This window comes from Podospora pseudocomata, chromosome 7, assembly GCF_035222375.1.
Source record: "Podospora pseudocomata strain CBS 415.72m chromosome 7, whole genome shotgun sequence".
Lineage (NCBI taxonomy): Eukaryota > Fungi > Ascomycota > Sordariomycetes > Sordariales > Podosporaceae > Podospora > Podospora pseudocomata.
In genome coordinates this window covers 530,555-555,491 of record NC_085891.1, presented here as the reverse complement: position 1 = coordinate 555,491, position 24,937 = coordinate 530,555, and the positions used below count along the sequence as shown (strand labels likewise).

At 54.2% G+C, this 24,937-nt stretch overlaps 9 protein-coding genes across 9 annotated transcripts; 6 read left to right on the top strand and 3 right to left on the bottom strand.

Moving 5' to 3' along the window:
* Positions 1 to 38: 38 nt before the first annotated feature.
* QC762_0105180 (uncharacterized protein) lies at positions 39 to 1,435 on the bottom strand (the record flags this gene model as incomplete). Its single annotated transcript, XM_062884247.1, has 2 exons — positions 39 to 1,158; positions 1,215 to 1,435. 2 exons carry the CDS (start codon positions 1,433 to 1,435, stop codon positions 39 to 41), a joined length of 1,341 nt encoding a protein of 446 aa, XP_062738941.1.
* On the top strand, positions 1,265 to 2,701 carry QC762_703570 (uncharacterized protein; the record flags this gene model as incomplete). The annotated part of the gene is made up of 2 exons (XM_062893207.1): positions 1,265 to 1,331; positions 1,471 to 2,701. The coding sequence occupies 2 exons, from the start codon at positions 1,265 to 1,267 to the stop codon at positions 1,668 to 1,670; spliced, it is 267 nt and encodes an 88-aa protein (XP_062738940.1). The 3' UTR covers positions 1,671 to 2,701.
* Positions 2,702 to 4,297: 1,596 nt separating this feature from the next.
* QC762_703580 (uncharacterized protein) lies at positions 4,298 to 5,464 on the bottom strand (the record flags this gene model as incomplete). The annotated part of the gene is made up of 1 exon (XM_062893208.1): positions 4,298 to 5,464. The coding sequence occupies one exon, from the start codon at positions 5,462 to 5,464 to the stop codon at positions 4,298 to 4,300; it is 1,167 nt and encodes a 388-aa protein (XP_062738939.1).
* Positions 5,465 to 5,801: 337 nt separating this feature from the next.
* QC762_703590 (uncharacterized protein) lies at positions 5,802 to 10,368 on the top strand. Its single transcript, XM_062893209.1, has 2 exons — positions 5,802 to 8,693; positions 8,746 to 10,368. Exons 1-2 carry the CDS (start codon positions 7,516 to 7,518, stop codon positions 9,830 to 9,832), a joined length of 2,265 nt encoding a protein of 754 aa, XP_062738938.1. The 5' UTR covers positions 5,802 to 7,515; the 3' UTR covers positions 9,833 to 10,368.
* A 1,465-nt stretch (positions 10,369 to 11,833) lies between these two features.
* Positions 11,834 to 16,083, top strand: QC762_703600 (uncharacterized protein; the record flags this gene model as incomplete). The annotated part of the gene is made up of 3 exons (XM_062893210.1): positions 11,834 to 12,698; positions 12,855 to 13,141; positions 13,684 to 16,083. Exons 1-3 carry the CDS (start codon positions 12,662 to 12,664, stop codon positions 16,081 to 16,083), a joined length of 2,724 nt encoding a protein of 907 aa, XP_062738937.1. The 5' UTR covers positions 11,834 to 12,661.
* Positions 16,084 to 16,739: 656 nt separating this feature from the next.
* On the top strand, positions 16,740 to 18,748 carry QC762_703610 (uncharacterized protein). The gene is made up of 2 exons (XM_062893211.1): positions 16,740 to 17,910; positions 17,965 to 18,748. Exons 1-2 carry the CDS (start codon positions 16,969 to 16,971, stop codon positions 18,064 to 18,066), a joined length of 1,044 nt encoding a protein of 347 aa, XP_062738936.1. The 5' UTR covers positions 16,740 to 16,968; the 3' UTR covers positions 18,067 to 18,748.
* Positions 17,971 to 18,964, bottom strand: QC762_703620 (uncharacterized protein). Its single transcript, XM_062893212.1, has 2 exons — positions 18,315 to 18,964; positions 17,971 to 18,256 (listed from the first exon to the last, which is right to left on the bottom strand). Exons 1-2 carry the CDS (start codon positions 18,700 to 18,702, stop codon positions 18,144 to 18,146), a joined length of 501 nt encoding a protein of 166 aa, XP_062738935.1. The 5' UTR covers positions 18,703 to 18,964; the 3' UTR covers positions 17,971 to 18,143.
* A 32-nt stretch (positions 18,965 to 18,996) lies between these two features.
* On the top strand, positions 18,997 to 20,322 carry QC762_703630 (uncharacterized protein; the record flags this gene model as incomplete). The annotated part of the gene is made up of 2 exons (XM_062893213.1): positions 18,997 to 19,651; positions 19,724 to 20,322. The coding sequence occupies exons 1-2, from the start codon at positions 19,222 to 19,224 to the stop codon at positions 20,320 to 20,322; spliced, it is 1,029 nt and encodes a 342-aa protein (XP_062738934.1). The 5' UTR covers positions 18,997 to 19,221.
* A 2,354-nt stretch (positions 20,323 to 22,676) lies between these two features.
* QC762_703640 (uncharacterized protein) lies at positions 22,677 to 24,928 on the top strand (the record flags this gene model as incomplete). Its single annotated transcript, XM_062893214.1, has 3 exons — positions 22,677 to 23,180; positions 23,299 to 24,555; positions 24,617 to 24,928. The coding sequence occupies 3 exons, from the start codon at positions 22,677 to 22,679 to the stop codon at positions 24,926 to 24,928; spliced, it is 2,073 nt and encodes a 690-aa protein (XP_062738933.1).
* Positions 24,929 to 24,937: the final 9 nt, after the last annotated feature.

Below are 24,937 nucleotides of genomic sequence, written 5' to 3'. Positions count from 1 at the left end.
ATCCCCCCTGATCATCCTCTCCCTCAACAACAACCCCCTTACAAGCACTGAGAATACCACTGGTTCTGCGCCCGGCAAGTCGACCCCGAAGCGCAAACAGTGCACCCGCTCCACCCCTGACCACCGCACTGTCCCCACTTCTGAACACTGCAGCCGCCACCATTCCCAGGGTTGGGCACAGGAGTAGGCTGCACAGGAGTCTGAGTACTACCGCCGCCGTTCCCAGGATTAGGGTTGGAAGCCCCAGGCTGAGGCCCGGTAATCTCCACATTCCCAGGCAAACGATCAAACGGCCCGTCAATGTTCTCGGCCACCTTCTGGTTCTGTCTGCACTGGTTACCAGTAGCAATGCTCTGCGTCTTGAGCTGAGGGCAGTAAAAGTCGCAGTTGGCATCCATGGCACGCTGGAGAGAGTCGCCCTTCCACCCAAAGACGTAATCGCCGTGGGTGCCGTAGCCGGTGTAGTCGCCGTACGACCAGACAAACGGCTGGGAGCCGTCCTCGGGCCAGAGGCTGCGGTCGTTGAAGCGGCGGGTGTCCCAGAGGACCTCGTAAAAGAGCTGGGGGATGCGGACGGGGTGGGAGGCGGGGCAGGGGCCGCCTGACTCAAAGGTCCCGCTGCTGGGGTAGGCGACGTGGGAGGAGTGATCGGGGGGGTCGAGAGTCTTGCCGTCCCAGCATGTGGGGAAGCGGACGTTGGACATGATGCCTTCTCTGCAGGGCTGCTTGGGCATCTCGGTGGTCTCACCGGTGCGGGTCGAGAGGGTCTCGAGGCAGGTGAAGGTCATCTGGCGGTAGCGAGACGCCTCGGCCTGGGTGCGGTACATGGGGTTACCGACAATCATGCGGAAGCCGGGCTGGAAGGCGGTGGGCTTGTGGTTTTGATAGGTGGCCGTGTAGTAGACGGTCATACCGCCGCCACGGGCACCGTCAAAGTCAATGTTGGGCCGCTGCGGGACCCGGATCAAGGTGCCGTTGCGGGCACGGAAGTAAAGGATGGCCGTCCAGTAGTTGGAGAAATCCTCAGAGAAGGTGCAGGTTGTGCAGGTGGCCTCCTCGCCAATGTTGTGTCTGTTGGGGTCCATGGTCACGTTGAACATGTTGCCACCGACGATCTGGTGGACGTGAGGAGACTGCATAGCACCTGGGAAGACGAGGCTGTCATGACCTGTTAGCACTCAACCTGCTCATGGCTGGTCCGAAAAAAGACGTACGGATCGAGACGCTCGGTCACAAGCTCTGAGCACGAGAATCGAAGGACGGCATGGACGCTCGGGGCGCCAGCCAACGCCACGGCGGCGGCGAGGACGTTGCGGGAGTGCATCTTGATCGTGAGATTCGGTATACCCAACTCTATGAAGTGAGATATCCTCCTGCTGGCTCCTTGACGACTGACTACCCGAGATCTTTCACCTCTGGAAGGGCGATCAGCCATCTTTTATCCTCTTCTGACCCCGGTGGATCCTCCAGATCAACCTCATGCTTCTCGGCCATCTGGTCCTGTCCGCAGCTATCTCTCTTCGAGAGCTACCATGCCTGTGTCGTTTGGTTCTGGTCCATTGTCACGGCGTGGCGTCCAGCATAACGTGACAACGAACAATGGAAGCATCCGTGCTTCGGCGAGAACCCGAACTAGCATTGGCCATGGAACAAAAGAAGCCGAGATTTAGTAACTCTGTGGGGTTTGATGGCTTTCGGCTGAATTACAGTGTCACAGTCAAGACATTAGCCGTCCTATGCCCAACAGCAAGAGACAGTGGGAGGCTCACAGGTGAGAACCTTCTTTGGAACCTCAAGCCCTGCCACGCTCGGGCGAAAACCAGCAAAATGCGGGGAACAGGGACAAGGCTCCCCAGAACGGGATCCGGGGACGGGGTGGGTTCGACCAAGTTTTCCACGTGCCTCCCCGCAGCCCGCATGGCGACTACCGTACTTTACAGCCCTAGAAGCGGTAGCGATTCTCGTCAAGGTTGTATTACGCCAAGGTTCCACCAACCTGGTCTGGTGTTATTCGGCATAAGACGGCGTATGCCTTCCGCATTGGGCCCGGAGTACCCCTTCCCGTTCACCTTGACACTACTGCGTACAACACAGTTCCTGTGGGCCTTTCCTGACGGTCGACGGCGTGCGAGTCGGTGACAGCTCCAATTTCCCGAATCACGAGTTGGGAGAGCCGCGCTAGAGTGGTGTTGTCGACTGAGGTTTGGTATCATCGCGGGATGGGAGTGAGGTATTGCTGCCCATGATGTCCAGTTCAAATTCAGGCTCATTGTCCATAGCAACCTCAAGAGGCAACTGTATCACTAGCCACCCGCCTTGGCCAGCTACAATAGTAACTCTATTGTTGAAGTAGAACATTTCTCGAAGGCGGCTGGTGAGCGAGAATGCAGGCTCACAAGCAGCTCGCACGAGGGGCGTCACCCGACAACGTGTGCATGAGACTGGGGATGGGGATAAATTCAAAGTACCGACTTTGCGGCTCCGTGACAGACTTGTTCAACACATTTTGTTGTACCACCGGAATCTGGACACAATTCGCCACTTGACTTCTCGCCGCTTTATCTGTCCTGAATTAGTTGGAGATCAGGACCGGTTCATCTTCGGCTCCGGACTGCTCATCTCGCTCAGGGACTGCTCAGGGTCTGCTCACTTTATTCAGGGTCTGCTCAGGGTCTACTTACCTCGCTCATGGACTGTTCAGAGTCTATTTACCTTGCTTATGGATTGCTTAGAGTTTGCTTACCGTACTTAAGGCTGCTCTGGGTTACTCATTGTCTGCTTACCTTACTAATGGTTTACTTACTTACTACTAATGGTACTCTTATAAGCTTATTTCATAACGCTAGTCCAGGACTCCTTTAAAAGTATTCTCTCACGAAACTTCGTACTTTAGTAGCTTAACTTCGTATCTAAAATATCAAACCTATTTTATATACTAACCTAACCTAGTATCTTTAATATCATACAGAATGTATAGTTAAGACGCATTACGTTTAGTCTATACTGGATACTAATTGAAAAGACATATGAGATATATTGCTTATTGTCCCTGTTGAACTCGATCTCTTCGGGGATATGCTGCGTTAAGTATCCGCAAATCTTCTTAGCGTTAAAATTGACTTTTATTTGGCCGACGAAACGTGGGTGGCTCGCTCGACTGAACTGGACCCGCTAGAGAAGATTCGGTGCTGTGCGCCTGAGATTTGGGGACCGGAACGAGGTTTGGCTTATCAGGGTCTGTCGTAGTGGTATATGAGATAGTGTCTGTGTCAGCTCATGGCGAAGAATCGCACAAGGGCAGACCTACCCTCTCCTCTACGCCGTTTCCTTTGTTATATGGCCCAGCTATAGCACCAGAGTCCGTAAAAAGAGAAACGGGTTTATTCCCGCTTATGTCCCTTGGCGGCACTCTCGGCGCAGCACCGGGAGGCGCGGCGGGGCAGATTCGTGTGGTTGGCAGCGGGGGTTTCGTGGGATGGCTGTGGTGTGGCCGGTCACCGGACGGGGTGGGATTTGCTGACAGCGGCTTAAAGTTATTTATCGAGTCCACACCTGGCAGATTGCTTTGCGAGAGTTGTAGTTAGAGGTGCGTCCAAGGTGAAATTGCACCGTGCTCAGGGTTTGCTCACTGTACTCAGAGTTTGCTCACCCTGCTCAGGTCTTGCTTAGGGCTTTACTCATCCCTGCTCAGGTTAAAGCGGCGAGTGCTCGGGTCCAAGAACGGAAGTGGAAATCGTCCATGTCCAGATTCCGATATTGCAATGGCTGTTGTTTCCCGTTGGCCATGTGACGATATATTCAGTCTGCGGGCGCTTACACAGCTGCGCCAACGTTGTAGCATCCTATCAGACTTTCTTGCAATGAACCTTGGCAGAAGAGGCAAACCGGGCTATAGAGAAGATGAGGATGCTGCGGTAATTTGCACATATTGCCTCGATATGAGGCGTTCCTGCAGAGAACAACCAATTCCTTTCTAGAACCTCGCCCTGACCTGGCGGGTGGGACCTCCGTCCGCTCCGATATTAAAGCAATATACGCATTCCGGGTTCGGCGTGTCTCCATCCAGGCCGTGATGACGATGTTGTTGCAAATTCTTCGCTGTTTCTTTGTTGAAGGTCGGATTTATCGGCTCGTTCTTGACCACCCCTCCCCCCCTCCCCCCCAACGGTGAGTTGTTTGAGATGTGCATGGCAGACACGATATCCTCGGCTTGGCGGCAAGGTCCGGCTTTCAAACATCAGCCGCAAGCGAAGGCGGCGGAAGGGTGTCCTTCGATCTGCTTCCAGAACAAAGTCGATCACAGAGACTGGAGGAACTTGAGAATCTCCCGAATCACAACATCCGGCTGCTCTTGCTGTACCCAGTGTCCAGCCCCCTCAACCAACGTCGCGCCCCTGAACATTCCGTTCTTGACCCATTCCTCGTTCTCGTACCCTTGGAGAGCTCCAGGTCGTTGGTAGTTTCCCCAGTCCTTAACCCCGCTGATGAATGCAACCGGAACCTCAATCTTTTTTCCAGCAAATAGCCACATGTCACCTGCAGCCTTCTTGTTGTCCTGGACCCCCACGGTTTGTGCTCGATACCAGTTCAGAGCGCCCTGGAAGCCAGTTCGCTTCCACTCAGAACAATAGATCTCCATCTCGTCCTTGCTCAGCCACCTTTCGGTCTTGGAAGCATCCTCTCCCACCATGTTTTCATGGACCATCTTTGGCATTGTTTGGTCTTGGCGCATGATGTAGTACTCTGGCAGTTTTGCCAACTGGTCCGCAGTCCAGGCATCCAGTGGATAGGGCTCGTTCTTCTCCCAGTCGGCCGACTTGAGGTGAAAATAGCCTCTGAGGAAGGCCTCAAGCCCTTGGGGTGGCACGTCCCAATCCTTGGCAGCCGGAGCAGTTGAGTTGTACCACTTGTAATGTTTTCTTGGCGGAGAAAGAGCAGCCAAATCCGTGTGTATATCTTTTCCGCCCTTCGGGCTACTGAGAGGGGGAGTTGAAGGGGGATGATAAGGGTGGCTCATGTGAACCGTGGAGAGAAACATGTCTGGCCGTATCAAGGCCGCCACGGCAGCACTCACAGCGCCAAAGTCATGCCCAACAATGCTGCGTACTTGGGTATATCCCAACTTGTAAACAAGACACACCAAATCGCGCACTAGATTTGTCAGAGACCATTCTGCCAGGTCGGTATCTTCAAAGTTTCTCCGAGGCCACCCAGTTGTTCGGCCGTATCCACGCTGGTCTGGAGCCACACAAAAGTAGCCTGCTTCGGCAACGGCGGGTAGAACTTTGCGCCATGAGTAGGCCAGCTCCGGGTAGCCGTGGGTGAATAAAACGAGGGGTTTTCCTGGTTTTCCTGCTTTGAGCACATGGAAGGTTAGACCACAAGATGATGTGCAGTCGATGTAGTCTTCGATGATGCCATCAGGTAGAGGAAGCGGAGGAAAGGCACTTGAAGTCGTGGCCATTGTGTGTTAAGTGAAAGATTCAAGAACTGGTTTGCTGATGATGATCTTGCTGCAATCTGACGGCAGCTTCTTGACGCCGTCGTCACTTGTGAGGGGTCAAGTCAGCAGATTGAACTGGTGATGGGTAAAGCGGAATCATGTGAAGGCTCCTCAGGCCTGACATAATCACGCCGCGGTAGTGTCCCTGAAGGCTGATTGGCGGCGGCCAGATATCCCGCAATCCAGCTTGGAATGGCATCTTGTCCAATGATGTCAGCGTCGACAACTCCCGAAGACAGCGCATCTTGGTACGAAGTGTCGGCTGCCAAATAAAAGAAATCAAAGCAATGACGTCCAAGATCAAGACCCCACCAGAATGAGACTGCAAGATGGTGTTCCAGGGATGGCCTTGTGGAAGGATGTTGTGGGCCGTTGTCCGGGATTGCGGCTGAGCAAATCTGGGGAAGGCCGTTGGCTGAAGTTCAGCTCCCCGCCTCACTTCGGCGGGCCATGGCGGGGTTGAGGAGGACCAAAGAGAGGCTTGAATGTGGCTCTGGTATCGGTGAGACGTGCAGAGAGATGTGTCTCAACCACCAACCAGCTTCCAGAACGGAATCAACAAAATAACAAAGCGGTGTGCTGCTCCTGAAGAAAGGGAACGGCCACTCCGGGAACTCTTTCTTGTCTGCCCTGGCGCGAAAAAAGACGGGAGGATGTCCCCATTGTTCAAGGTTTTCGCAGCCGTTTGAGCAAGGCCACCACCTCGTGGCTTTGGACACCCAGCTAGATCTGTTTTACCAGAAAGTTAGTGTAGACATACAGTTTCGCAAGCACCTAGAAAGCGAGGACTGAGCGGCTTGGAGAACCCTGAAGACCCTGAGTGTTGCAAAGACACCAAATGGTCTTTTGTAGTGTAGAGTTACCGTTTTGGATAAATGATTTGCATCGCTACCGATCTCCTCGCATTGGCCTTTTCCAGCCCCGCCTCCCCATCGCTAACTTTGAAGGCAACAACAGCATAACGTCAACAAACAAAAAAATAAACATCAGCCACCGCGCTTTTGTAGCATGCATCTCACCGCCTGTAGATTCCAAAACAGAAAATGTAAACCTGGCAGCATCCCTTGATGCTTATGAAGTATTCGTATCCCTTTCCTCCATCTGCAGAATCTCTCTGGTCACCCGGCCAAACAAGCACTGCCAAGAGCCAAGTCCAAGCCCTGAGCCTGGACCACAGCAGCACCGGCCGTGCCGCACCTGAGTCCCCCCCAACAAGAGTCCAAGACAACCAAAACAGAAGCAGTCTTCTTCAGGTGCCGCACACGCCTCTCATCAGCCTTCTTTCTTTTCTGTCCTCTACAATCTCACCTACATTTTTAATCTACCCGTCCGTCGTTAAATGCCTTTGTTGTCGATGTTGTTTCCCCTGCCGTAGTCAAAGAAACAGCTCAGCCTGCCCTGACTCGGAGATTCCAGCCCTGCGTCGCAACAGACAGATTGGAGAGAGACAGGACCAACAGAAAGTCGATCATCCATTACCCCCTTTCCAAGTTTCTCGTTGCCCAGTGCCAGTTCGCCCCCCGGAGATCAAGGCACGCTATCGCTCAAATCCGTTCGTCCCCACTGGTCTGCCCATGCAAGGCCCTGCCAACCAGGACGTCCCGACCTTCTCGATTCAATCCTTCGACCCTGAAAAATTGTTCAGGGACCTACCCGTTCGCTATCCGCCACCGCGACCGAGGGAGAGTGACATCCGTAAATAGGGGAGCGAGCGAGCATATCATATCAGGGGACACAGGTTGCCCATCGTCAAGTCACCCGTTACGAGGGCAAGGGCAGTCAGTCAGTCATCACAGACAGAACCTTGGGAGCCGGCGCATCACCCAGACCGCTCCATCACCACTAATCGGCTTCCACTACGGATACGGGCTCGAGCCTGCCCCTCGGTTCTGCCGTTTCTCTGCTCGACAACGACGACGACGACGACGACGACGCCCAAGCCGTAACACACGTCGGCTTGACCCATCCGCTTCGTTTTCCTCCGCATTACATTCTCCAAAGCGTCCGTCATCATGTCCACCCAGTCATCCACTCGCCCTAGGCGCAACTCGGCGCACCCGGCGTCGTCGCGCGCTCGAGGCGTGAGCATGTCGTTTGCAACGCGACAGGATTCGGGATTGTTGGCGCTGGAGGACAATGGTTTTGAAGACTTTGCTCGCCTGTCTCTGGAGAAGAGCAGGAGCCACGGCTTCTCCGGGCGGGAACATGTCCATGTGGATGACCACGACGGAGCACCCGGCTCCTCCAAGGCACCGCACCAGGGAAACATCAAGAGGATGCTCCGACGGGCTTCTGTCTCTTTCAAAACAAACGTCAAAGGCTTCATGCACCGGCGCACCTCGATCCCCGCTTCCACGGTCTTTTCCACAGACAGCCACGACTCAAAGTCCCCCTTTCTGAGCTCGTCCCCGCCAAACTGCGACCGACCTGCCACGTCTCACTCCACATGGCACCGCCTGCGGCAAGCCACAAGCTTCCATCGCCATTCGAGGGTGCTGTACACCGGTCATGGTGAGCGCGCCTTTGGACATGATCTCGCGACCATCCAATCGCCGACCTTCCCCGTCCCCGGGTCCGGCGAGCATCCTCCCATTATCCCGCGCAACACGGGTGCTGCTGCGAGGCAAGCGGCGGCAGCCATTGCCTGCAGTGGTAGGCAAGGATACGAGTTTATGGAGTTCCAGAGGCCGCACCCGAGCTGGCTCGATGATGATTTCTTTGGTGACAGTGAGAGCGGCATCGGAATTGCCTTGACAAGCTCCTCCGAGATCGATTCGGGTGGTGGCTCCAAGGGCGAGCTGTCATCCTATGGGAGCAGCGAGAAGACTGATATTGTCAAGGTTGACTTTATCTCGCAGCTGCCAACGGAGCTGGCTATTCTTATCCTCGCCGAACTCGATGGCCCGACTTTGGGGACGGCCAGTCTGGTCAACAAGCGCTGGGCTCATGTTGTCGAGAACCGGCATGTCTGGCGGGAGTCGTTCTTGCGGGAAAAGACGACGGCTTATGCCACGGGTGGAAGTATCCAGCCCGGGAGTGGTTTGGGAGTTCCGTTTGTTCACCCCGGGAATGACTGGAAGAACATATACAGGGCCAAGGAGCAGCTCGATCGCAACTGGAAAGAGGGCAAGGCTCGCCCGGTGTACTTGAACGGTCACACCGACAGCATTTATTGCCTGCAATTCGATGAGTATGTTTTGCTTCTTGTCTTTCATCTTGCGGCTCAGCTAACCGAACAACAGAGACAAAATCATCACCGGATCTCGCGACCGCACCATCCGGGTCTGGGATATGCGCACCTACGCCTGCAAACTCGTCATCGGTTCCCCGGAAGTGGTCAACGATCCCGCCCTCTCCATCGTCTACGACCCCAGCGGCAACCCAATTCACTACGCTCACCTCCCCGACCTCGACCCGACTCCTGGCCCCGACGGTCTCCCCCGCGCCACAGTCCGCGCTCACCACTCCGTCCCCACCATCCTCTCCCCTTCCATGCACCACAAAGCCTCCATCCTCTGCCTCCAGTACGACGACGAAATCCTCGTCACCGGCTCCTCGGACGCGACCTGCATCGTCTACAGCATACGCTCCGGCTATCGCCCCATCCGCAAACTAGCCCACCACTCGGCCGCTGTTTTGGATCTCGTCTTTGACGACAAGCACATCGTCACCTGCAGCAAGGACATCTCCATCTGTGTCTGGGACCGCGCAACAGGCGCCCTGATCAAGCAGCTCCGCGGCCACTCGGGCCCCGTCAACGCAGTCCAAATGCGGGGCAACACCATCGTCTCCTGCAGCGGCGACTTCAAGGTCAAGCTCTGGAACATTGACTCGGGCAAAAACATTCAAGAATTCGTCGGGCACACCAAGGGCCTGGCGTGCAGCCAGTTTTCCGAAGACGGGAGGTGGATCGCGTCTGCGGGCAACGACAAGATCATCCGGATTTGGGACGCCAACACGGGAGAGTGTGTCAGGGAGATGAAGGCGCATGATAACCTTGTCAGGAGCCTGCACGTGGACTCTGTGTCGGGGCGGCTGGTGAGCGGGAGCTATGATAGCGACATTAAGGTTTGGGATATGGAGACGGGGCAGCCGCTGTTGGATTTTCCAAAGTGGCATTCGAGTTGGGTTTTGAGTGCGAAGAGTGATTATAGGAGGATTGTGAGTTCGGGGCAGGATCCAAAGATTTTGATTTTGGATTTTGGGGCGGGAGTGGAGGGGGTGGAGATGTTGGAGAGTAGGAGGCGGGTTGTGGAGGAGGTGGGTTTGGGTTTGGGTTGTAGGGGGGAGGAGCAGCAGCAGCAGCAGCAGCAGCAGGAGTGGCTTTGACATAGGTGATTTTGTCTTTTTTGGGCGCGGCATTAGCGGTTGCTGGCATTTTACACTTAGGGAGCCTTGGACTAGCCATTGCTTTTTTGAGGCTGTTTTGTTTCTTTTTCCGGCCTTGTCTTGTTTATTTTGCATTGCGACTGGGGAGTTGTTTGTGCTTTTTTTCTTCTCTCTTTGGGCAGGATGGGACGGACGGATTGGATGGGACGAGATTGACGAGGATGAGGGCAAATGTATGTCCTGGATATGTGTGGAAGGATGGATATGTATGTTGGTTCCGAGTGGGAGAATGGAGGAAGGAGTGTTGTATGAATGGGTGGATGGATTGGATGGAGACAAGGGAAGCGAGCATCTAGACGCCTTTCTTTTCTTCATCTTTTTTTTATTTTTTTTTTAAATTTTTTTGCAAAATCTTTGAGCTTTTCGGGGTTTATCAGGGGTAGAGATGAGATGCAGGGGACTGGTGCCTCTGCTATTATAGAAGTATTTTAATTGTTACACTTTTTTTCACAACCGACAAAACAAAAATAAGGTCACGGAGAGAATGATGCCGTTTTGTGTGTGCTTTTGACATGTTGGGGAATTTTGGTGTATTTGACAGCATTTGATGCTGTGAATGGAGACGTGAAGGCACTGCTTGATGCTATTCAGTCGGTCACACGTTGGACTCTTGGTCAACACGGGGTGACATGGGCACTGCAGGAGGAAAGGGGCAGGAAGAGGAGAGCACTCAAGGAGGCAGGACACGTGGCTGGCTTTGCTGGGAGGGGTTTGTGGAGGAGCGAGGCTCTGGATAGAGTTTGTTTGTGTCATGGTGACCACGTTTTTTGGTGGTTTTTATTTTATATGTCTGGAAGCAATATTATGTATGTCTTGGGATTGTTAAGGAGTTGTTGGTTCTTCTCCTGACCCCCGAAGTTGTGCCATTGGCCCGCCGACCGGTCCGGTGACACAAACGGAGGGAAAGGACCGAGAGCGAGAGGGTGGTCAGGGGATGGGTTCCGTGCGTGCCGCCCGCGAGTCGGGAGGATTTGCCACCGCTTTGCCGGTTGCCACAACGTCCCATTGACAATGGAGGATCTGGACTGGCAACGGCGGATATATGATGACCAAGGAATGGGCTTATGACCAAACGTTATCGTCGGCGGAATTTTCATGGAGGCTACGGCAAACAAGGCGGCGTCGATGCATAAAGTATTGAAAGCAAAGAGAATCTTGAGGTCAGAACAAGAATATTCTTCCACCATCGAGTCGAAAGTCCCCCCTCCCTCAACTGTGTGCATGTAACTGCAACGTAGCCTCCAGTGTCTCAGGTTGACGATGTGATGTGTCTGGCGGCGGCTCTACTGGTGACTTGTCTTGCATGTGCCTGCCAAGAAGAGAATGATGGAACAAATCGAGAGACATGGCTGGTGATGACAAAGATATTCACCGGCGAGGAAAAGACGGCCGCGAGACAGACCGAAATGTTCCTGGACGGAGAATAGGTCAAGTTGGGAGAGGATACTCAAACGTAGGTAGGCAGCTGAAGAACAAGGGGAAAAGGAAATTTGTGCAAGTGTTTGTGTAGGTTCGGCCGAGTAACTTGAACCCTGGAATGGACGACAAACTAACTGCCCTGCCTGTGATGTGATGGAGATTGATGATGAAGAAATAAATGACCCTGAGGAAGGAAGCAAGCGAGGAGGTCAATATATCTGCGGCAAGCTCATGGCCAAGAGAATAGCTATGGGTGTGCTCTGGCTACCTTATGGGTGCTTGCTGTTTCCGTCCTATATTATAGCGCACTCAAAGTTTGTGAGACGCGCGGAGGTAAGCCACGAAGCATTGGTAGGGTGGTAGTACGACGGAGGACGTCTGCCGACAGCAACGGGAGGCAGTTGTCCCTGTTCTACGCCGCGTAGATGCCTCTGGTGGCGCCATGGGTTGCAATGGGCCACTCACAGCGGGCAGCAGGTCCGCAAGGGAAAGTTTCTCAAACACTGCAGAACAGGCTGTGATGTGTGTGCATGTGTGGATGTGTGTGAGAAGACGGTGGTGGGGGCGGCACTGAATGGCTGGGAAGAGCCGCCCGGGAATGGTGGGGTTACAAAGCCAGTGGAGTTCTACTTTAAGGTATCCCCAGAGACCCCACACTGGGTTTTGAAACGCTGCCACAACCGGCGGTCGTTTTGCAGACAGCAAGAGATGGTGAGGCCATCAAGAAATAGACAGGGCACCACCAGTCAATTTCTCTCGGTCGAATTCTACATACACCACTAGTTTTCCATCACCGCCTCAAAGTAATATCTCGCAGTTTCTCTCCTCTCCAAGTGTCCAGTGGCCAATTGTTTCTCACGGCCCAAACGCTTCGGTTCTTGATATGTGGATGCACTCCACAAGATAAGATCGAGCCACCATCTCTGCCAAGACCCACCTCGGCGATCTTCCACCAGTCCCTGTGAAGCCGCCCCCTGTGTGCGCCACAACACTCGACACGGAGACATCATTCCATTCCAGAGCACCGCAGCACCCGCAGAGATCGACGGTTGCATGAAGAACCCCCCTTGAATATCAACCTTGTATCCTGCCCAACCTTCCACCTGGTCGTGTCGTCTGATGCCTTGTTCTCCTGTCGCCAGACCCAAGAGCTTGCCTGCTGTCTGCTGTGCCGAGCTATGGAGCTACTGCTACGGTAGCATGTTTGGACCATCTGGTGCTCCCAGCCAATTGCGAGCCCGGCGAACCCCGTGTTTCTTTTCTTCAAGATCAGTCCCCACCGAGTGAGGCCCGATTTCTCGAGCTGTCAACCATGCAAGATCTTAAGGTCCAGGGGATGATGATTCGCCTATGAGCTGTCCAAGAGTCATCGCCTCCACCACCCCAGGTACCTTGCCCCCATACCTCCCCCCCTCTGCCCGCCAGTGACAATACTGCCCCTCGCGCCGGCATGGGGGGGGGGGAAGGCTGACGTTCCTATGCTTCCAAGGCACCCGGCGGCAGATCAATGCTTGTCCAGACCCCACATATCCCCCGAGGCCAGGTTGGTACTGCTGTCACGGCGGACCTTGTCGTGCTTGTACCTGCGTGGTGCAAGACAGCAGTGATCATGGGGCGGCTATTCACTTGCCACCAGCTATGAATGCCGTCAGTTACGTCCAGGAAACCCTGTCTGATGAAACATGGGACACATGGACCGACACATGCAGTATAAGACTGGATGCCGCCGGACACCAATGCAGCTCCCGGACCTTTTTCTCACCCTCACTCAGCGTAAACAACAGGCTTGGGCTGTTTAACTACCACTTCTTCCAATATCCCAATCTGACGGTCACTTCATCTCTCTTCTCCTCACACTTTCGAGTCGCTCTCTGCCGGCAGTGAATCAGCAAACCTGGCTGGGCCGGCACATTTCACAAAGTAAGCCTTCATCTGATCACCTTTCTATTCGTGCTCTCTACATTGGGATAAACACATGGACAAACACTCAAGTGATGGAAGTGGAGCGTGAAACCACATGGAGCTTCACCTCCATAGCTTTGTCTAGAAGAGAGGGACCTGGGAGGATGGCAAAGGTTGCTCTGGCTTCCAACAATGCCATTCATCCCAATTTTTGGGGCGAGCACCTTGACGGCCTGGCACGCGCGCTCTGCTTCACGCGACCTTATATTTCTTCTTTTCGCACCTTCCCCGTTTGTCTTTTCTTCTTCCTCGCTGCCTAAGCAAAGTTGACACCACACTCAACTGGAGCTGGACACTCATTCTTGTTTTTTTTTCCCTCCTTTTTCCCACTTCTGAAAATAGCTGGTCTAACATCTTCTCAGTTTTCCACTTCCTTTTCGACTCTACACCATAACACTCACTTTTGACAGCACCACCATTACGAGATAGCTGGCACTACCACGATGGGTCTCTCAAAACTCTCCACGTTACTATTACTGGCGATAGGGGTCGTCTCACCTTCCGTTGCGGCCCCAGCCCCTCGCCAGGAATCTGTCTGGTGGCTCAGTACCATCAAGCGGCAAGGTAACGCTGCCTTCAACGCCGACCCTGCCAACTACAAGGTCTTCCGCAATGTTCAAGACTACGGTGCCAAGGGCGATGGCGCCACCGATGATACCGAGGCCATCAACAGGGCCATCAGCGACCAGAACCGCTGTGGTCTCGGCTGCACCTCTCAAACCACGACTCCCGGTCTTGTGTACTTCCCTCCCGGCACCTACCGCGTCAGCAAGCCGATCATTCCCTACTACTACACCCAGATGGTCGGTGATGCCATCAACCCTCCGACTCTCAAGGCCACCGCCGACTTTGAAGGCATGGCCGTGATTGACGCTGATCCCTACGAGAATGACGGCCGCAACTGGTGGACCAACCAAAACAACTTCTTCCGCCAGGTTCGCAACTTTGTCATCGACATCAAGGACATGCCTTTCGACAAGGGTGCCGGCATCCACTGGCAGGTCGCCCAGGCCACCAGTCTGCACAATATTGTCTTCAACATGCGTGAGGACGGTGGTTCCGCGAACAAGCAGCTGGGTATCTTCATGGACAACGGCTCCGGCGGTTTCATGGTTGATCTTACCTTCAATGGTGGCCAGTATGGTGCCTTCTTTGGCAATCAGCAGTTCACTACCCGCAACCTCACCTTCAACCGCTGCCAGACTGCCATCTACATGAACTGGAACTGGGCTTGGACTTTCCAGGACGTTCACATCAACGACTGCCAAGTCGGTATTGACATGTCCAACGGTGGGCCTGAGGGTCAGACTGTCGGGTCTGTCTTGATGGTTGACAGCGTTTTTACCAACACCCCCACCGGTATCAAGACTGCGTACAACTCCGATTCTCCCCAGACCAATGGCACCCTCATTCTGGACAACGTTGACTTCTCGGGTTCTCAGCAAGCTGTTCTGAACAATGCCACCCAGTCTGTGATTCTCGAGGGCAACCAAAAGGTGGACTTTTTCGTCCAAGGCAAGACCTACGGCGGAGCTGTCAGCGGAGCTGCTGCCGGCCGTGCTGTACAAAGCGCCCAGCAGAACGTCCGGAAGCCTGCCTCTCTGCTCGACCAGGCCACTGGCAAGGTCTTCACCCGCACCAAGCCTCAATACGAGGACGTCCCGGTTGGCAACTTTGTTAGCGTCAAGTCCCAAGGTGCCAAGGGCGATGGCAAGACGGACGACACCGACGCCATCCAGAAGATCTTTGACAGCGTTACTCCTGATCAAGTTGTCTACTTTGACCATGGTGCCTACATCATCACCAAGACTGTCAAGGTCCCCAAGGACATCAAAATCACTGGCGAGATTTGGCCTCTAATCCTTGCTGGAGGTGACCAGTTCTTCAAGGACCAGGCCAACCCCAAGCCCGTCTTCCAGGTTGGCCAGCCCGGTGATGTTGGCAACGTTGAGATGTCTGATCTCATCTTCGGCACTGCTGGTCCCCAGCCCGGCGCCATCATCATGGAGTGGAACGTCAAGGGTACTACGCCTGGCGCTGCCGGCCTCTGGGATGTCCACACCCGCATCGGTGGGTACCGCGGCACCGAGCTTGAACTGGAGCAGTGTGCAAAGAACCCCAACGTCACCAACACCATTCCCGAGCAGTGCTTTGGTTCTTTCATGATGCTCCACATCCCGGCCGGTGGCAGCGCCTACCTCGAGAACACGTGGTATTGGGTTGCCGACCACTCTCTCGAGCCCGAGGCCAAGGACGGTCAGATTGACGTCTTCAACGGCCGCGGTGTCCTCATCGAGGGAGAAGGACCCGTCTGGGGCTGGGCCACCGCCTCTGAGCACTCGGTCCTCCAAAACTACCAGTTCAACAACGCCTCCAACATCTGGCTCGCCCTCATCCAGACCGAGACCCCGTACTTCCAAGGCAACCCCGACGCGACCAAGCCCTTCACCGTCAACCCCACCTATGCCGACCCTGACTTTGAGAAGTCGTGCGCCAACTCGAGCGACCCGACCTGCAAGAGAGCGTGGGGTGTCCGGGCTATTAACTCCAAGGACATCTTCATCTACGGCGCGGGTCTCTACTCCTTCTTTGACAACTACGGCCAGGACTGCGTCAAGAGCCAGGACTGCCAGGTCAACATGGTGTCTCTCGAGGACTCTGCGGTGCACTTTTACGGCCTTAGCACCAAGGCCAGCGTCAACATGTTGACTGTCAACGGCGAGGGCGTTGCTCTCGACAAGGACAACAGGAACAACTTTTGCGCCACCCTTGCGCTGTTCACGTCGGAGCCTCAGGCCCAGGCTGCCTAGAGCGCGGCTGGGAGGGGTTCTTCCTCTGGGAAGGGTTCTACTGGGAACCGTCCTTCCTGTGGGAGCAGATAAAGGAAACGGGAAAAAACAAAGGAATGGGATTGCGTGGGATTAGTTTATGAGATACCCTGAGAGACAGAAAGCGGGGGGTGGGACATGGATTTGTGCTTTTTTCTTTCTTTCTGCATTGGTGGTCTTTTGTTTTCTTTCTCTTCTTCGAACTGTGGCCCAAGCGGCATTTACCCATGATTTTCTTTTTTTTTTCTTCTCCATGTTCATTTGTTTGGGCCATGGCGTTCTAGGAAGGGGGGAAAGCTGCATGAATGGATGCATGATTTGAGAGCCGTGGCTGGCTGGGGAAAACAGGGGATACTATACAGTGCAGTGGACAACACGAACTTACTAGGTAGTACAAACAAAAATGGCTGCGAGGCGTATTTTTCTGAGATGTCATTTTCTTGATGTGTGATTGATCATTTGTGATGAGAATCGGACAAAAAAACGACGCCATTCCCGCCTCCCGTTTTTTTGTATGCTCGGGGATTCGTGGCGTTGAGGGTCCGAGCTTCGGCGAATGTTACATAATCAACAAGCCTCGGCGCGATCACGTCCGGTCCGAAGCAGTTGCCAAGGCAGTGTTGAACAACGTCATAGCTTTCGAATTTGCGATTTGCGACTTTGCTCCAAAACATCACCACGCCAGCTTCTTTGTCGAGCCTGCGCTCTCGCAACGACGTTTTAGCCTCGTGTTTAATACTCCTGTTTCTTTCCTCTACGAACCTCTTGCCATCCTCTCCAATGCAACCACCAAACGCGACTCCACACGAACGAGTATAACCCAACAAACCTTTTCATCCTCAAAAGAAAAACACGACCGGCCAAACGATGGACTCACCACCACAGCCCTCCGGCCCCTCCCGCCGACACGTCTCCCCTTCTTCCCTCTCCCCCTCCTCCCAAACAGTCCACATCTCCTCCTCAACAACAACCCGAACCGCGCCACCAAGAAACAACCCCCTCCTCCCCACCCCAACCGAGCTCGCCCTCCTGAGCATCTACCCCCTCCTCCTCATCTTCGGCACCTTTTTCGCCGTCTTATCTCCAGACGTCCAATCCTCCACCTACAACCCCCTCACCCAATCCCACGACCAGGGCTCCCTCTCCCCATCCTACTTTGCCCGCAAAAATAACCTTTTCAACGTCCTCTTTGTGAAGCGCGGGTGGGGGTGGATAACATTTTCTTTCTTCCTCTTTATTTTCACGCACCCCGCTGTCAGGACATCGGCGCAAAAGAGCCGGGCGACGATACGATGGGCGGTGGTGACGGCGTGGTGGGTGTTTGTGACGCAGTGGTTTTTTGGGCCGGCGATTATCGATAGGGGGTTTAGGTTTACGGGGGGGAAGTGTCAGGTTAAGATGGCGGAGATTTCGGAGAAGGATGCGGGGGATGTGGGTGTCAAGGAGGTTTTTACTGCGGCGGCGTGCAAGAGTGCTGGGGGGAGGTGGTCGGGGGGCCATGATATCTCGGGGCATGTGTTTTTGTTGGTGTTGGGGAGTTGTTTTTTGTTGCAGGAGGTTGGGTGGGTTGTTGGAAGGTGGGTGAGGTTTGTGAGGGAGGAGAGGGCGGTTGTGATGGCTGATGGGGCGGTTAAGGGGGCGACGGCGGAGGTGGAGAGGGAGGTGAGGTATCAGGGGGAGGATGTGGGGAGGGGGACGGGGGTGATGGAGGGGTTGGGGCATGGGGGGAAGGTGGCGGTGGGAGTGGTGGGGTTGTGTGCTTGGATGTTGTTGATGACGGCGATTTATTTCCATACTTGGTTTGAGAAGGTATGTTTTCGCTTCTTGTCTTGTCGAGTGAAGAGAGGCTAACTTTGACTACAGCTCACTGGGCTGCTTGTCGCCTTGACGGCTCTGTACACTACGTATATTCTCCCCCGGAACGTGCCCGCCCTCAGGAGCATCATTGGGTTGCCCGGGATTTGAAGTGCGATAGAAGGCGAGAAGAATAGGATAGATCAGGTGCCGTTGGACATACATATAGCATAGCATACCGCTTGTAATCACATCGATACCACATACCTCCGATCACTCCTTTGGTTTCCCTCCTTTTCGTCCTCCTCCCACGGCACCGGCCTGTTCAACTCAGCCCACTCCTTCTCGGCCTTGCTCCCAACTGTTCACTAGTCAGCATCCTCCCCTCCTTTCCTCGATCTCGTCTCGGGGTTGCTCACAAGGAGGCGGAACAAAGCCATTGATCTTCCACAACGCCCTAGGCGTCTCGTCAACGTGCCACTCCCAGTCATACCCCTTCTCCTCTACATGCGGTCGCAAAGCGTCGTCGATCCGCTTGATTGTTCGCTCTTGACGGCCGGGGTTTTGACTGACGTGGACGGCGATGTGCTCGGCTACAAAGCGGATGAAGGGTTTGGATCGAGCAGAGGAGGGCTCCCCGCCGATGAAGGTGTTGTCATCGGGGGAGAGGGGGATGAAGTTGATGACTACGTAGAAGGCGGGGAGGCCGGAGGAGGTGTAGATTGAGGTTATGGATTTGACGAGGGCGGATTTGGATTCGGGGGTGGTGAAGGTTTGGGGGGGGTGGTAGATGAGCCAGAGGGGCATGGTGTGGTTTGGGTGTGGTAAATGATGGAGGGGTGATGCTGTTTGGAAATGAAGAGTGAGAGGTGCCAGCTATTGGAGAGCAGTCATGCTCTTTTGTAACATTTCGTCTTGATTAGGGCAACTATAATGTACGGCATATCACACCAGAGATTGATTTGTCGGCATGAATTTGTTGAATAATGATGCCGAGGTGGCATGGCCTGGGAGGTCAGATGGTGATTACATACATGATCATTGATCAACAATGCGATGCTGTTGTAATCATCAACATTCTCCACACGTCACACGTGTTGTCGGTTTTGAGAATTAGTCGCTGAGCAAAGTTACATCAACGCAGTGATTATTGATCCTTTTTCTGCGCCCAACACACCAACCATGTATCACTAAAGACCAACAGGCAAATCTCATTGTAGCGAGGGGAAGAGATCACGTGGTACCAGAGATCGTATCACCTTACTTAAGGTATCAAGCACCCCTCTTTTTCACATCACAACACCAGCCAGTAGCACCACATCGATCATGGCGTTGCGAATCTTCATCACCGGTGGCACCGGCTTCATCGGCTCTCAAGTCGTGCTCGATGCCCTCAAGGCGGGCCACCAACTTCGCTTGAGTGTCAGGCGGGAGGCTCAAGTTGAGGAGGTCAAGGCACGGTTCCCCCAGCACGCTTCCAAGCTCGACTTTGCCGTCATCCCCAACATCGACAACGCCGAGGCAATTCGGTCCGCTCTGTCCAACGACATCAATGCCATCTTCCATCTCGCCTCACCCGTACCAGGCAAAGTTGACGACTTCAAGACTGAATATCTGCAACCCGCTGTCGCAGGGACTGAAGCAATATTAAACGCTGCTGCGGAGACGCCGACCGTGAAGAGAGTAATCATCATGTCGTCCATCTTGGCCTTGATGCCCCCGGACAGCATGAACACCCCAGGTCTGGAAGTCAAAGGTAAGCGAAGCAATCCAAATAAAGTCCCGCAAACAGAGTATGAATGACAAACCGGACCGGTTTGAACAATAGCCGGTATCAATCCAACCCTTGCCATCAACCCGGAGATGTCCTTCCCGTCTGGCCCCGCGGGCCATGGAGCCAAGTACGCAACCTCCAAGATCCTCGCTCATCGAGCCACGATTGGATGGATGCGGGTTCATGAGCCTCAGTTCTCCTTAGTGACGTTGCATCCGACCTTTGTCCTCGGGAGGGATCTCACCCAACAGACATCCAAACCAAACGGCGTCAATGCCTATCTCATGGCAACTCTCACCAACCCCCCTGGTGGCAAGCCGGTTGTGCCTGCGTCAATGGTGGATGTCCGTGATGTAAGCTTGACGGTGCTGCGAAGTCTTGATGTGGAGTTGGGTCGGGAAGAGTTGGTGACTGAATACTTGGTGGTTGGGGACCCAACATGCTATGATGATGTTGTGGAGTTTGTCAAGACAAAATATCCCGCCATACCCGTCAACACTGAGGGCCCATACGACGAGCCTTTCACTGTCGATACGAGCCGTACCGAGAAGGAGCTCGGCATCACTCGATGGCACAGCATGGAGGAGATGGTATCGAGTGTTTTGGATCAGCAGCTGGAAATTCGGGGCCGGGAAGGAATGGCAGCATTGTGAAATGGGTACGTACTTTGACAGGTAGCTTTGCAGCTATCAATGCTTCAAAGATGATGTAGCTCGGATGCTCGATGATGCCCAAGTTCCCAAGCTTTGATGGCCTGAGGCCCACAGTCCTGGCCCACAGTCCTGGCACGAGGTGAGAAGAGAGGCACCGTTTGAAGGGCATATGCTCCACTCGGGCAGCGGGTGAAGATGGGATGGTTCCGAGACGGCGAATTTCACGGCTCAGACAAACAGGCTGTAGGCCTCAGATAGCCAGGAGGGCACGATAACAGATAGCTCCTGTCAGTTTCTTTTTCCCTGCCCTGCTCAGTGCCTTCCGGGTTATGCTATCGGCACTGGCCAATCAGAGGGCCGTCATTGACCAAAAGGTCCTCCTCGTCCAAGAAGAGCGAGTGAGCGACTTTTTCCTCCAAACCTAGCCTGTGTGTGACCCATGACCCCCCCCATCTCCACTGCAGACGCAATCTGCATTGCGCAACTGGACCTACTTTCTTTGACAGACCAAAATCAAACGGCATATCCCATCGCCATCCCCGTCAAACGACCTTCCCCTTCCCCTCCCCTCGAACCCAACCCCGCAAATATTCTGCTCATAGTCATCAGACATGTCAGATATTCATGAGAGTAGAAATAAGGTCTCCCGTCGGACCTGCGGTGAATATGACGAATTCAGACTCGAGTCCATCTCAGCTCCACCTCATCCGAACATCTGTCGTCTCGTCGTCGCCATTATGCGCCCAATGCATAACTATCCGGAACACAAGCCGTGACCCGCTAAGGCTTGCGGCGACAGCTCGACGGATATTCGCATGCCTCGAGCCATCGTGTGGGAAATGGCCCCTGCCAGGACAAGGGTGGTATGATCCTTCACCACTTGTCTGTCCGAGATAGCTCCCGGCCCCAGTGGGATGTAGGAGGCTCCCAAAGGGGAAGCTGCAACTGCATTTGGCTTTCTTCGCCGGTCTCGATTTGTAGGTCTCCCCATCTACTGGGAGTGGGGGGGCACTCATGAAAGATGTGATACTTCTGTTGTTTGTCTCTCTCGGCAGTGGGTCAGATCTGCGAGCGGCAGTAACTCGTTCGTGGCATGCGCCCAACTAGGACTGACATATGCAGGCCATAGCTGCAGCCCGGGGTTAATCCATCACCACCAGCCTGGTCTCGCCAATCGAACATGATCAACCGGCCCGCTCCTTTTCCCACAACCTGGAAACATGATTCAAACCCACGAGGGTCGTTAGCTACTTGCTCTCCTGTTGCCCACATGGCAGAACAGCATGCAAAGTGATTTGGCGTACAGCCCATTGCTTCGCTAAATCCATCATGAAAGCGGCCGAAGCCGTTCAGACGATACCGGCCATACCATGCGTCGTTCCGGAGAGGTCTCCTGTTTGCCGCTTCTCAAAGTGTCTCCCTCACTTGATCCATCACATTTGGAATCAAACAATTGGTTACCCATGTACTGATCGTTTCTGGCTGGGCAAGGAGAGCTCTGGTTGGCGGTAGCTAACCGTTCAGGCAGAGCCGTCAACGGCGAAGTCCAGACAGACAGACCCACACGGATTCCCCCCAACAGGCAGATGGCCGTGACCAGTTTTGCCACCCGTGGTGAGCGAACCTCGAACTTGATATTACGACATCCACCTCCTATCCTGGTCACTCACCCCGCGATCTAATATCCATGAGTCCCAAAGGGGTTATGAGGTGTGGGATGTGTTACGGCAGTCTCGGCCGGGCCCCATCGCGATGCGGGCCGGTGGACATAGGGACGGGGACTTGATCAACAGCAAAGTAGGTGGTGTATGGTAGGTGGGCAGACTCTCAGCTCGGGGCTCGAGGCCGTCTGGTTCTCTTTTCGGGAATTTGTCGTCCGATTCGAGCAAGCTTGGGACCTTGTGGCATACAATGGCCCCTTTGCTAATCTACAAGAAATGAGATGTCAGATTTGGGAGAAAGCAAAGTCAACTATCCCCTTGTTTTAGCCCTCAAGTCGGCCGTCACACGGTGGGGAGCAAAGATGTCATTCCGCTCCGACTTCCTTTCCTTTCCTTGACGGGCCCTTTTCAACCGTCACAGCTGTCCTTGTTATTCTAGCTACCCCCTCGCCTATACCTTGAAGTCATCCCTGACAGACCGTCACTCCATTTTCAACTGTCGTCAACTCAACGCTCATCCAAATCCAAAGCTATTAGAGAGGCCTGAGCTTCGTCCCCAGCGGTTCTTTTCAACGGGAAGCTACACAAGACCTGCATAACGAACCAACATCGTTCACCTTGACCGCTCAACGCTGCGGCATTAGCTGCCCGACGAACCTTTCAAGCCGGATACCCATCATCGTCAGTCGCTCCATGCTTTTCAAGCGGGGCTCTTCACAAATGGACGAAGGTCATTGGGGCACGTCCATCCCCAATTCGAGAGCAGCAGAGAAGTCGAAAGCAGCGGTGAAGATAGACAGGAGAAGGAGAGAGGGGCTCCGTGGCAAGAAGGCCAGCCAAAGACAAGCAAGACAGTTGGATGGTTGGGAGTTGAACAGCAGAGGCGAGTGCGGTCTGCCGGCGAAGGGCGGCCTCGACTTGTTTATCAACTTGATGAGACCCCAGGTAGATATGCTCTGGCCTGTACAGGACCTTCTTCCTTCTGCAGCTTGGGCAGCAGAATTCAAGTCAGACATCGCTAAAACACCACAGCTCCTCCTGCCCCACGACATGTCTTTCAACACGACCTCGCTGCTCAACACCAACGGGGTCGATGAGAGTGGATCCCAGCACTTGCCACCTTCTGGCCTTGGGATTTACGATCAGAGAGCTTTTCCGATGCGATCAGGCAGCATAGGCAACAGTGCGACTTTTCTGGTACGTCTCATTGTTTTGTCATCTTGTTGTCGCTCGTTCTTTTTTTTTTTCAAGTTCTTTGTTGCTGCCCCGTCTGTAAAACTGGACGACTGACAGGTGCGACTTTGATCGAAAATAGGCAGCAGACGAACAGACTGGTTTGAATCGCTCTTCACCTTATGTTTCAGTTTCACATTATTCCCACCCTCAGTCTCAGCCAACAGATCCGAGGACAAACTGGCATCAGTCGACCACCGCAAACCTTCTTTCTGAACAGGGCCTCTCCAACCCCTCCTATTGGCAACAGAGCGGTGAACCGGCCGCGGTAACTTCGTTTGTCTCTTCTCATGGTGGAGACCACTGGGATCAAGAGACCGGGTTCGGAGCCAACGCTGTGATGATGGAGTACAATCAGAGCCATCACTACACCTTGGGCCACAACACGCTCCCACAAACGGACCATGGGCTGGGTCATGGACTTCCTCTGCAAGACCTCCCATTCTCTGCTCCAAGTGCGATGTCGGAGGATGATGACTTCGACTATCTCAGTAACCCATTTCCAAATATGCTTTACGATTCCTCCAGCGGCAGCTTCTCGTCAACTGGCGCGTCAGACATGTTGGAAGCCATGGCTCTGAGAGACAGCAGCGAACCTCTTCGATCCCCCTGGCCAGCGTCGAAAGAGCACCTCGGGAACAAGACGCTTCCGTGCATCAGACCTGCTTCCCCACACCAAGCCGATGCTTGGATCTGGAACTCGAACTCGGTACACAATCATCTGCCCATGTTTCAATCCTGTGCCTGCGACTCTGATCTTCCCCATGCCTCATCGTCCGAGTCCATCCGAACAAGCTTTCTGGCGGACTCGTCCTCTACTGCTACGTCCTCTTATCCCATGGAAATCGCCGAGCAACATCGCCCGTCCAAAGGACGCAAGACTCTACCTGACCGACCGGTGCCACGCCTACTGGCAGCTGCCGTGCTCAAGAGCAATGACAAGCCGGCCACCCCTCAAGGAAGCAAGTCTCGCCGGTCAAAAAGCTCAGCCGAGCCCATGTCACCTTCAGTCAGAAAGACCAGCAAGCTGGCCGCCAAACCGAGACATCTCGCAGCTCTGCCAGCCTTGACACCGAACCCTCGCACTCGTTCTCAGTCTTCACCAGGTCCGAGTCCATCCTTGTACGAAGCCGGCGAAGAAGTGACCGAGGCCGAGTTGGCCGATCGCAAGGCCAAGGACGAGTTCCTTATCGCCAGCCGGCAAAAGGGAATGACGTACAAGCAGATCCGCCAGGAGGGTGGCTACACTGAGGCCGAGTCGACTCTCCGAGGCCGGTATCGTGCTCTGACCAAGAGTAGGGAGGAGAGGGTGAGGAAGCCGGAGTGGTCCGAGATGGATGTAAGTTTTTTTTGGGCTTCAACAACAAAGGTTTGAGGCTGATGTACATGTGAAATACTAGTTGATCCTTCTCGAGCGAGGTGTCCGCGAGCTATCACCCCCTACCTCGAATCGTGACAATAATTCGGAGGGCCCACAGTCGACCAAGGTTCCGTGGAAGAGGGTGGCCGAGTATATTGTCCAGAACGGGGGCAGCTATCACTTTGGTAATTCGACTTGCCGTAAGAAGTGGGATGAGTTGGTGAAGGAGCAGACGGCGCTAGGCAAGGATCCCAGGGTGCCGTTCTTTGAGCAGAATACCAGAGTCATGAGAGCGGCTTTTGGGGACATGCTGCGGGGGCAAGGGGGTGGTTGTCGGTATGGTCGTGAGTGATGTGTCTTA

Excerpts from the sequence above, each read along its gene's own strand:
- QC762_703610 (XM_062893211.1), top strand. The coding sequence starts at position 16,969 with ATGGACTCACCACCACAGCCCTCCGGCCCCTCCCGCCGACACGTCTCC. Across the intron at positions 17,911-17,964 it reads TCCATACTTGGTTTGAGAAG|CTCACTGGGCTGCTTGTCGC; the intron begins GTATGTTTTCGC and ends CTTTGACTACAG.
- QC762_703620 (XM_062893212.1), bottom strand. The coding sequence starts at position 18,702 with ATGCCCCTCTGGCTCATCTACCACCCCCCCCAAACCTTCACCACCCCC. Across the intron at positions 18,257-18,314 it reads TGGCTTTGTTCCGCCTCCTT|TTGGGAGCAAGGCCGAGAAG; the intron begins GTGAGCAACCCC and ends ACTAGTGAACAG.
- QC762_703590 (XM_062893209.1), top strand. The coding sequence starts at position 7,516 with ATGTCCACCCAGTCATCCACTCGCCCTAGGCGCAACTCGGCGCACCCG. Across the intron at positions 8,694-8,745 it reads TATTGCCTGCAATTCGATGA|AGACAAAATCATCACCGGAT; the intron begins GTATGTTTTGCT and ends ACCGAACAACAG.